Source organism: Oryx dammah, unplaced genomic scaffold (assembly GCF_014754425.2).
Source record: "Oryx dammah isolate SB20612 unplaced genomic scaffold, SCBI_Odam_1.1 HiC_scaffold_19, whole genome shotgun sequence".
NCBI lineage: Eukaryota > Metazoa > Chordata > Mammalia > Artiodactyla > Bovidae > Oryx > Oryx dammah.
Genome location: NW_024070203.1, coordinates 26,939,627 through 26,950,861, shown reverse-complemented (window position 1 = coordinate 26,950,861; position 11,235 = coordinate 26,939,627). Strand labels below are relative to the sequence as shown.

The 11,235-nt window shown below is 50.8% G+C and overlaps 1 protein-coding gene across 1 annotated transcript; it reads left to right on the top strand.

Annotated features, from left to right (window-relative positions):
• Positions 1–384: 384 nt before the first annotated feature.
• Positions 385–8,735, top strand: TRIB1 (tribbles pseudokinase 1). Its single transcript, XM_040261823.1, has 3 exons — positions 385–1,483; positions 3,691–3,983; positions 6,448–8,735. Exons 1-3 carry the CDS (start codon positions 1,124–1,126, stop codon positions 6,911–6,913), a joined length of 1,119 nt encoding a protein of 372 aa, XP_040117757.1. The 5' UTR covers positions 385–1,123; the 3' UTR covers positions 6,914–8,735.
• Positions 8,736–11,235: the final 2,500 nt, after the last annotated feature.

Below are 11,235 nucleotides of genomic sequence, written 5' to 3'. Positions count from 1 at the left end.
GCGGGTGCTGGAGAACTGGTGCGCGCGCCCGCGGTCCATTGTGCTCCGAGTGAATGAGGAGCGCGCACCAATCACCGGTCGCTTCACCTCCCGCGGCCCCTCCCCTCCCGCCCACTTCCCCGGGACCCTGACGTCACGGGAACTTTTCCTCCGCCTCCTCCCCCGGCTTCCAGCGCTGAGTCCACGGCCTGCGGGAGGGTCCGCGCCGCCTCCTGCCTAGACCAGCCTGTTGAGGGTGTGGGGGGAGCTGGGGAGAATGTGTGCGCGCGCCCTAGCGGGCTCAGAACTCACCACCTGCGCCGGAGCGCGCTCAGCCCCGAGCATCCCAGCCCTCGGGCCAGCCCCCTCGCCCCCGCCGACCCAGCTCCACCTCCCCTTCCCGCCGCCCCCCCGCCCCTGTCCTCCCCCTCCGCTTCGGTGACTGCTCGCCCGGCGGCAGGGCCGGAGTCGTCGCAGCCACCTCATTGCACAACCCGGCTTCCCAACTGTTTACACAGCCCGGCCTGTGAGTGTGTGTGTATACAGCGTGAGTCACCGGGAGGCGGAGGAGGTGGAGGAAAAGGAGAAGGAGGAGTGCGCTGGCCAGGATCGGTGCGGCGCACACACTCACTCACACTCAGTCACTCTCTCCGAGAGCGTCTCGCTCGCGCACACTCACGCCGGGAGCCCAGGAGCGCGCCGGATTCCGAGCGCCGCGGAAAAGTTGCTTTGGCTTTCGCTACGAGACTTCTTGCTCTGGGAAGTGTGTTTGCTCCGTGGCTCCAGAGAGCCTGCGGAATCCTGTGCTCGCCGCTCTGAACCTCGGGAAGGCCGGCCGCCTCTGCCTCCCCGACTGTCGGCAGCTTCGACAACAATAGCGGCGGCTGCCCCCGTTCTGCGAGGCGCCCCGAGCAGGTACCCGCGAGGATCCGGAGACCCGAGCCGGCCTCCGCGCCGCGGACGCGCTGCCAGCGTGATCCCCGCCTGCACCAGGAGCGGCTCCAGCTTTGCCCCTGGTGGGGGCAGAACCAAGCTCCGTCTGCAAACTCCATCCCCCGGGCTGGAGTAAGTCGCGGCGCCCGTCGCGCCTTTCCGGGCGGATCCGAGGACTTATAAAGCAGGGGCCGCCCCGGCCCGGGTCGGGATGCGGGTCGGTCCCGTGCGCTCTGCCATGAACGGCGTGTCGCAGCCCCGCACTCCGGCCTTGTTGCTCGCCGCCGGCCGGGGCACCCCGGCCAAACGCCTGCTGGACGCGGACGACGCGGCGGCCGTGGCGGCCAAGTGCCCACGTCTCTCCGAGTGTTCGAGCCCTCCGGACTACCTCAGCCCTCCTGGCTCTCCCTGCAGCCCGCAGCCTCCGCCCGCCGCTCCAGGGGCCGGCGGCGGCTCCGGGAGCGCGCCGGGGCCCAGCCGCATCGCTGACTACCTGCTGCTGCCCCTGGCTGAGCGCGAGCATGTGTCCCGGGCGCTGTGCATCCACACCGGCCGCGAGCTGCGCTGCAAGGTACGCACCCGGGAGGCCGGGACCCGACGGAAGTCGCGGGTGAGGGGGGACACGGTGGCAGGCAAAAGTGTTTGAGGTCTCGCCAGCCAGCGCCCGGGAGCCCAAGGTGCCGCCAGCGTTTGGGCTTGAGGCAAGGCGGTTAAGTGGATTTGAGCCCGGGAAGGCAGCATTTGACCAGGATCTCCTTACTGGGAATTGTGAGGTTCGGATGAAATAGTATAATTCGAACTCGGCGGTCAAGAGGAAGTGCGGTGCTTAATTGCTTTATATCTATTAGATATTATTTTCTTAGCGCCCAGTTTAGTGCGTGGCGCTCCATATAAGTTGTGGAATTGAAATGGATCCCAGGGCCGTGCCATTCTCTTTTTCTCATTCTCCTTGGTCCCCCCGCCCCTCGTTCTGGAAGGGCGCCCTGCAGTGGGTGCCTGCTTGAAGCTTGGAGCAGCTGGCAGCTCTCTCGCCGGGGCTGCGAGGCACTCGGGCTCAGTTGTGGGTGGTCAGGGGGCGGGAGGTCCGTGTCGGGCGCAGATCTTGGGGATTTCGGCTGGAACCCGCGCTGGAACCGGAACTCTGTCTTCCCCAGAGAGCAGTCTGGGGTGGGGGGTGGGGGGGTCTTCCAGCCAGGGCTGAGGGATTTGGCCGGAATGGAAATGTTGGAAAGCCCGCGCCGGCTAGGAACTCTCGCTTCCATTCATGTCTTGATTTTCCGGCCAGCGATTTTCCTTTGAACATAAGGGATGCCATCCAATTGGAGGAACAACTGGAAACAGGCTTCCTCGCGCTCTCCTCCTGCGCCAGTAGACGCAGAACATTGCCACAGTCCATCTACCTTTTGCAAGCTGGACACCCCGGTCTCAGACATTTGTGATAATCCTCTGGGCTCTTCCTTTTCACCTGAAAGATAGGTTCACCCTTCAGTTAGTCACTCTTGGGTTTTCTGCAACTCACCTGACCCCCCAACTTCCCTGGGCTCGCTGCTGCCATCTACTGGCCGGCCCGAATGAAAACTCAGATGCATGATCAAGCCCAGTTTTAAGGGGGGAGCAATTCTCTTCTTCTGGGTCGCTGGGGCTAAGAGCTCATTTGGGAGGAGTATGAGTGTGGGCTAGGGGTGGGAGGAGGGGGGCAGCGGAGAGATTTCTTCGAGCTGGTGACAGAGCAGCCAGGCCTCAGAGGTGGGGTGGGTCTGGTCATTGTGCAACCCCTTCCAGTTCCTCTGAGCAGATAATAGCCGAATCCAGATGGTGACAGTCCGTGTGTCACCGTTTCCAGTTGAGTCTAGGATATGAGTAACCGGACTAAACAAAAAGCCCTTAAAGAGACCAGTCAGCTTCTTAGAGGAGATGCTACTGGTGTCCTGGGTGAAGGTGGGGGTGGGAATTGGTCGGGGGGGGGTGGGGGGGCGGGGAGGGAGATAAATAAACGAATCCCTCCTGTGGGAATGTTACCTCAAGACTGCTTATACCTGAGTCAGCCCAGGCAGGTTGCTTAGGGCTGTGTTGACAGACTTGGAGTCATTTGTTCCTTCCCCGTAATGGCAGAGCTGCGTGTTCTCCAGCCCCTTGCTTCCACTTGGAAGCTGCATAGTCACCACCTTCTGTGCCCTTCCTGCTCTGCAGGAGGTCATGTCTTTCCAGGGACTGCTCCTGCAGATACCAGAGGGACCTCCATCAGCCCCTTGGCACCCGCCAGTGAGCAAGGGCCACAGAGGGTGGAGACTTCAGGGTTTAGCTCTCTGGAGGTTGTGGAAGGCCATACAGAGAAACCATCCATATGGTGGCTCTTTGGATATTTGCTAGCCCAGAGGCCTAGATGCTTCTGGTTTGGGGGTGTTAGGGGTAGCTGCAACTGCATAAAGTGGAGTTGAAGAGGTAATGGGGGTGTGTGCACGCATGCTAAGTCACTTCAGTCATGTCCGGCTCTTTGCAATCCCCTGGACTGTAACCTGCCAGACTCCTCTGTCCATGGGATTTCCCAGGCAAGAATACTGGAGCGGGTTGCTTTGTCCTCCTTCAGGGGATCTTCCCGACCCAGGGATAGACCGCCATCACTTATGTCTCCTGCGTTGACAGACGGGTTCTTTACCATTAGTGCCACCTGGGAAGTCCCGTGTCAACCAGAGTTCCCACATTGAGAATTGCAGCCCAGCTGCTGGAAGGCAGTCTCTGCTTCTCTAGCCTCCTAAGTGGGTCCACTTCTCTCTGCAGGTGTTTCCCATTAAACACTACCAGGACAAAATCCGGCCTTACATCCAGCTGCCATCACATAGGAATATCACGGGCATCGTGGAGGTGATCCTTGGGGAAACAAAGGCCTACGTCTTCTTTGAGAGGGACTTTGGGGACATGCACTCCTATGTGCGCAGCCGGAAGAGGTTGCGGGAAGAGGAGGCCGCCCGGCTCTTCAAGCAGATTGTCTCTGCCGTCGCCCACTGCCACCAGTCAGCCATTGTGCTGGGGGACCTGAAGCTTAGGAAGTTTGTCTTCTCCACCGAAGAGAGGTGAGCGGCCTCCACAGCCTCTCCTGTGCCTTTTGGAACTGAAACAAGGGTGCAGGTTGAGCAGTTAGGGGTGGTGCGTTGGCTCAGAACAACATCAAGGGCTCAGTTGTCCCAGAGTTAGTCTTGAGAAGTCCTCTCTCCTAAGGAGCCGAGGCCACAGCTGGGTTTCCTGCACACTTGTGGATGTGGCCTGGGGACACCTTGGTGCGTTTGTGGGATGTCACGTGAGGACAGGTTACCCTCCCCACTTCCACCCTGGGATCAGGTTTATTCCCCATTGTTGTCAGAAAGGTCAGTTCTTCTCCGGTACAAATGTCAGCCTGCCCTTCACAGCATCGATTCCTAGAGGACATTTTAAAATTCTTGTTTATACTGAGTGCCTTTTTTTTTTTTTTTGGTACCTAGGAAGTGTCACAGAACTGGTCAGACTGTCTTATTTGCAGAAACCTCTCCCTTTCCTTCACCCCACACTTCTATTCTGTGTCATGCTTAGCCCCCAATATTTTCTCCACTTTGTCCAGTGACTTTTTAGGCATTTTGTTTGGATACATCTTCAGAAAATAGCCACTGTTGAACAAGAAATGGAAGCTGGATGGAATTGGTTGCTAAATATAGATCATGGCTTACCTCATAAAAGAACAAGATGAGCCTGATAAGACAATAATGAGACATTAAGATTCAGAGTTGAGGTTTCAGACAAGAGAATTCAGGAAGCTGCAGGAGAGAAACCTTACCTGGTTTTAGGACGTGGGCCACAGCCCTTGTGGAAAGATTAATACCACTGTCCAGTTGCACACGTGGGTGTGCACTCTCCTGCTGTAGCTGTGCCATTTTAGCCTTAACTCCAGATCCTATGAAAATGTACAGGGTTGTTGAGTTGCCAGAAAACCTGGCTTTGTATCTGACCTTGCAAGAGTTATTGGAACATACTGATTAGCAAAGAAAAGCAAAGTGTTGGCAATGAAGAAGTTTCCAGTTCCTGGAACACTCTCCTTTGATATGGTGATGTATTTTCTGAAACATGCCTTACACACCTCCTTGCTTACTTTTGAAATCCACCATTGCACAGGCGAATGTCATGTGCGTGGAGTTTGGCAACCCGAGGGTTAAGCAATGGCAGGCTGACGCTAGCCCTGTAAGCAGCACAGGTGCAGGGTTTTAGTACTACAGGAACCAATCAGCGGTAGACGGTGCCGGTTGAGTCATATTTTCCGTTTACAGAACCAATGGGTATTTTACATAACGACGGGGGAGGTCAGGCTGAGGACATACTGAAGTTAGCACATGTATACTACACTCCAGGGAACAGGAAGGCAGGAAGGAAAAAAAATAAAAAACAACTAGACCTTTAAGAGGAAAAGGAATTGACCCAGTAGCCTGTACCAAATATTTGCATCCTTCTCAACCAATGATTTACTGAAACAGGGCTAGTTCAGAGAAACTTGGGGCGGGGGGGACACAGTGGCCAGCAGATATTGGAGGCTTCCCACGTGGCTCTGGGCTTTGGGGGAGCCCAGGAGGCTTGAGTGGCTGGATCTGAACAGGGAGGCACCTGCAGCTTCACCTGAGAGCCTTGACTGAAGATGTTTCAGATTAGTTGTTACCTGAACAGATGAATCCCTATCTGGGTAAACGAGCTCAGGTGGTGCTATGCCATCCTAGGGGGGGTGTGTGTGTTTGTGTATTTGTGTGTGTGTGTGCATGTGTACATGTACATGGGCATTTTAGGCGTCCTGCATCTTTCAAACCCACCAGCTGCTTTCTTTGTCTTCTTGTCTTGGTATTCTTTGCAATTAAATATCCCAATATATGTAATTAACATTCCTCATACTTTTCCTGAGTCTAGGCCATTGTGGGCTTGGGCTCAGGTGGACAGAATTCTCTCTCTGTGTGTGTATCAAAGTGAACAGGAGTGCTGACAATCCGTGTGCAATATCAATGACCTTGGGCTCCAGGTTCTGTAATGTTCTGTATTGCCAAGCATCAGTCCTAGTGACCCTGGCAGTCAGGCATGATAAGAGATAAGATCGGCTTATAGGATGCTCTGTCTCTCCCTGAAGCAGTAGGATAAACTGTTCTTCCCTGGTAGCTTTTGGAGAAATGTCAGCATTCTCTTGACACAAGCTCCCACTACTGCAACGTGCACTTAGTAAATTTTGTAACCTCTATTAGGATATTTCTTCTAAGCTCTAGCATCATGAATAGTATTTGGGGCTTTGCATCATACCCTCCACCCCAGGTGCTCTCTCAATACTTTGCTAATTTTTATTGCAGTTTGTATTGGTTTGTGAAATCTGGAGTCCTCCTGGGTAGGTTGCAAGGCAGTACTTACTGGATGAAGGGGTAACTGGCATTCCTTGGGCCTTTGTGTTGAGTGCCTGTGGGCCCTATTATTGGGAAGGAAGGCCTTGTTTTTCATAGCAGCTGGATCTGGAAGTAATGGCTTGTTTCATGTCTTCCACAGAACCCAGCTCAGACTGGAAAGTCTTGAAGATACACACATAATCAAGGGAGAAGATGATGCTTTGTCAGACAAACACGGCTGCCCAGCCTATGTGAGCCCTGAGATTCTGAACACCACAGGGACCTACTCCGGAAAGGCAGCGGACGTTTGGAGCCTTGGGGTGATGCTCTACACCCTTTTGGTGGGGCGCTACCCATTCCATGACTCAGACCCCAGTGCCCTTTTCTCCAAAATCCGACGTGGACAGTTCTGCATTCCTGACCACATTTCTCCCAAAGCCAGGTGCCTCATTCGCAGCCTCCTGAGACGGGAGCCTTCGGAGAGACTTACTGCCCCAGAGATCTTACTCCATCCCTGGTTTGAGTCTGTCTTGGAACCTGGGTACGTCGACTCAGAAGTAGGAACTTCCGACCAGATTGTTCCAGAGTACCAGGAGGACAGTGACATCAGTTCCTTCTTCTGCTAATCCCCAAACCTCAGAAACCTCATAATTCTCACACATGGCATTTTCCATTTCTAAAGAAGGACAGGCCTTTCGGCGTGAGGCCAACCAGACAGGTGATGGCGTGGAGACTGTGGGTGCTGAATTCAGCATGGCGCCCCTTCTTTCTCATGATTGGCTGCCCTACAGAGTTGTTTTCCTCAGTGAACCTTCGCCAACTATCCCTTTGTTGGATTTGGGGGGTTCCACCTCTTTTCTGGGTGGCACGGAGTATGAATATCCTGCAGCGTGTGATGGAGTGAAATGAACTTGAACATTCTAAAGGGAGAGGAAATGAAACACACAATGGCATTTTGGGCAATAACTATATTTTTAACAGGGTGACAAATTACCTGGGCCAATAAACCTGCCATCTTCAAACTGGTCCTTGGTAGCCAGGCTTTCGCTACCCCCAGCTTCTCTGATTGGAAAATTGTTTTTTTCCTGGTTTGGGTTAACACTCGCCCTTTCTTCATGTTTTTGGAGCAGACTGTTTCAGGGGCATAGAAGCTTGCCTGAACCATGAACCCAGAATCATCTCTCCTGTGTCCTGCCAAGACCCCATTTGCACTAAAGCCTTCTTTCTGACCTTGAAATGAGCCCCTTCCCCTTTCACTATAAAAGCACTTACCAGCTAACGGTGGAAGAGTATCACAAAAGATTCAAGCTCCTGGCTGTTTCAGAACTCTGAGCTCAGACAGAGAGACTGGAGACTTTTAAAACGAATTTGAGCACTTGGAAACCATTAGCTGTTTTGGTTCCCCTCAAATATGTTAGCATTTATCTTTTCCTTTTTTCCCCCAAGACCATCTCAGGGTGGAGCATTTTGTCTAGGAGGAGAAAGATAAGAAGACTCCTCTCTCCCAAGAGCAAATTTTTGTGCTTCAGAGAAAGTAAATTTTGGATAGTCTTAGATGGCTCTCAGACTAACTTCCAGAATTAGTCTTTAACCACCCCCATGGGTCTGGTCTGCAGTTTTGCATGACAGGTTGTTAATATTTCATCTGTGGTGTGGTTTATGAATGCATCTGTTTCATCGGTATATCAAGTGAAATAGCAAGCCCCAAATCTTTAAGGTCGGAAGGGACTTTAAAAGTCATCTAGTCCAACTTCTTTCCTTTCTCTACCACCTCCCAATGTAGAAATCCCCATACCCCCCAAATTTTTTCACAGGTGGGACTCCAGCCTCTGTTTGAATGCTTCCAGAGATGGGAACTCACTACCTACGGAAGATAGAACTTAACAGAGAAACTGCCACTTGCATTAAAAAAACAGATAAAATATCAGTAAATGTCTCAGACAGTACTGAAATCCGGTGGTTAAACGGGTAAACCAAACATACTGTATTTTGAGAAATGGCACAAAAACAGGCAGTCACCTTTAAGGGCTACGCCTTAGGCAAACTACTAACATGCATTGTGAGAATACCGTGTATACCTCACGTACTGTGTACTCTGTACATATATTGTACCTTTTCTACATTTGTTGTTGTTTTCACTCTGACACTTGTTCTGTCGTCTGTGTCTGTCTGAATAACCTGCGTGTCTAAGACCACGTGAAATGTGAATGATCATTGGCAATATTACCTTGACAGAATCATGGGACTTGGAGAAGGAGGACAGAGATCTCTGTCGCACTAGCGCTCTCGTGGTTGCTTGAATGTTGTATCTGTGATACATGACCCGGCTAAGGACTCTGGGTTTGCTGGGGCTTGGAAACACTAGACCCTTCCTGTACATGTGTATATATGTCGAGACAGCCATTTCCGACTTGTAGAGAGATTTTAATAAATCTGGTTTCGTAAATAGGTGCAGTGACTTCTTTGGAGTCCAATCCCCCGTTACCTGGTGTAGTTTCATGCTGTGGATGCAAAGGTCGCTGGCTTTGGGCCTGGAATCTCAATGGGGAGATGAAGAAGTAAACAGCTGATGATTATATATGACCTTTGACAAAGCTGAACCCATTCACTTTTTCCATTGAAGTAGACAAATTCATTTTGATGGGTGAGACAAATTTGGTGAATCAGGCTGATGAGGGCTATGGGTTGAATTGAAGAGCTGAGAAACATTTGAAGAGGCACATACATGAAAAAGTCTTGAGTTGTAAGAATCCCTCTGGCTTATGGTCTTTCACAGACCCTTGAGAATTTGATGAAAACTGTGGACACTTCTCAGAAAAACATCCATGTGTATCCAACAGAATTCTGTTGTAATTTCAGAGGTCCACATCCATCCCTGAAGGTATCACAGGGCCTCCTGTTGAGAGCCCAACTCCACCATTTCCTCCCCCATTAGACTTAATTAAAATCGTTAGTTGAGGCCTTTTTTTTTTTCTGTAAATGTAAAAGTGGAACTAATAGGAGGAAAGCTAAAAGCAACATTATTTTGAATCACAAATACAGAAATTGGAATTGATTAGGTATAAAACTTCACTATGACAACAAAATCTAGTCTAAAGTCAGTTGGCATCCAGAGTGATTTTTTAAAAGTTTGTAAGGTGTAACACATATACAGAAAACATAGAAGTGGGTGGCTCAGAATTTTCACAAACCAAACATACTGGTCTAACCTGAGGTCAGGTCAAGAAAAAAGAAACATGGCTAGGACCCCAGAATCTCCCTCCTACCCGCTTCAGTCCCATCTGGCACCCCTCCAGGGGATACCGCCATGAAAGTGAACGTGTTACGTCTGACTGCAACCCCATGGACGGTAGCCCGCCGGGCTCCTCTGTCCATGGGATTCTCCAGGTAAGAATACTGCAGTGAGTAGCCATTCCCTTCTCCAGGGGAATCTTCCTAACCCAGGGATTGAACCTGGGTCTCCTGCATTGCAGGTGGATTCTTATCATCTGAGCCGTCAGGGAAGCTATGGGACAGAAATTTAATTCCAGATTCTAATGGTAAAAGTTAGAATAAGGATTAAGCCATCCACTCTGGGCTTAAATGAAAAGGCAAACAGAAATTACAGATGACACAATTGCCCCTTCCTAGGACTCAGGCTGAGATCACCCAGGAAAGGAGACCTATGACACCAAAGTTGCAACTCAGGCCTCATGACCCAGGAACTTGAGAAATGGAAAAAGCATGAAGCAAAGAATAGGCAAATGCCTGAGTAGTTAAAAAACGAGGAAGCTGGGAGTTGAACTAGGGTCATTCCATGAATAAGATCCTTAAACCCCGAAGTTTGTGGATCCTCAGGACATACAGTGCAACTTCTCCCTGCCCTGACGAACCCAGGCGAGGGTCAGCACAACTCCTTGGGCACACAGAAGGCTAACACTTTGGACTTCACCAGGCTTTTTAATCTAAGGATTTCGAAACACTTTGCTAGCAATTAAGGTTACAACACCTCTTTGTACTGTTGTTACATGAACCAAGTGGAGGGAAATATGGGTCAGGATTAACTGGGATGACATGTGATGCCACAAATCCAGAAATTTAATCTCTCCAAAGATTGAAACAAATCTGGGGCAATCACAGCCAGTTATCAATACATTATAGAAGATTGGAAGGAGAGTGTGCCACGGACTGGTTAAAAAGCTGATCGCTTTTATTTTCCTTTACATCTTTAATGTAAATCACTCAAGTGACATTTCAGTAACTGTTTATTCATATCATTCTAGAAGTTTCACTCTTTTTCTCCCCTGTTCCTTCTCCCTCTCCCTCTCCTCTCTCTTTCTCTCTCCCCTTTAATAGTCACAGCAGCCAAGTGAAACAGACAAGTCAAAGAATATTTGCTCCATTTTACAGACGAGAAAACAGTCTCAAGTGTCTTTCAGCAGCTGCTTAGGAGTAAGCAGCTAAGGGCTGGGACCTGATCTTGGGTCTTTGTACTCCTTGTCTAATGTTGTGACTATGTCTGCACATGGCCGTTTAACTTCTTCTGGTAAGAATGACGATTGGAGAAGATGGTTCAAGACAAATGCTGAGACTTCAGCCCCATCAGAGTCTTCAAAACAACTCAGTATATCAGTTATAAAGGTGGGAGCATTACTGAAGATGAGAGATCCGTTATTCAAAAAACATATACTGGTCTCCTACCATGTGCCAGGCACTGTGGTAGATCGTTGGGAAACACGTGACCAAGACGCAGTCCTTGCCCCCAAATAGAAAACTCCGTGAAGTCAGGGACTGTGACTGTCTTCATCTCCCTGGCTTCTAGTACTCAGCTCAATGTCTATCACAGGAAGATGTCCAATGGCAACATGGATGGATGAATGAGTGGGCGAGTGGATGAGTGGGCGGGTGAGTGAGTGGGTGGATGGGTGGGTGATGGGTGGCTGGGTGGGTCATTGGATGGATGAGTGGG

Excerpts from the sequence above, each read along its gene's own strand:
- TRIB1 (XM_040261823.1), top strand. The coding sequence starts at position 1,124 with ATGCGGGTCGGTCCCGTGCGCTCTGCCATGAACGGCGTGTCGCAGCCC. Across the intron at positions 1,484-3,690 it reads GCCGCGAGCTGCGCTGCAAG|GTGTTTCCCATTAAACACTA; the intron begins GTACGCACCCGG and ends TTCTCTCTGCAG. Across the intron at positions 3,984-6,447 it reads GTCTTCTCCACCGAAGAGAG|AACCCAGCTCAGACTGGAAA; the intron begins GTGAGCGGCCTC and ends TGTCTTCCACAG.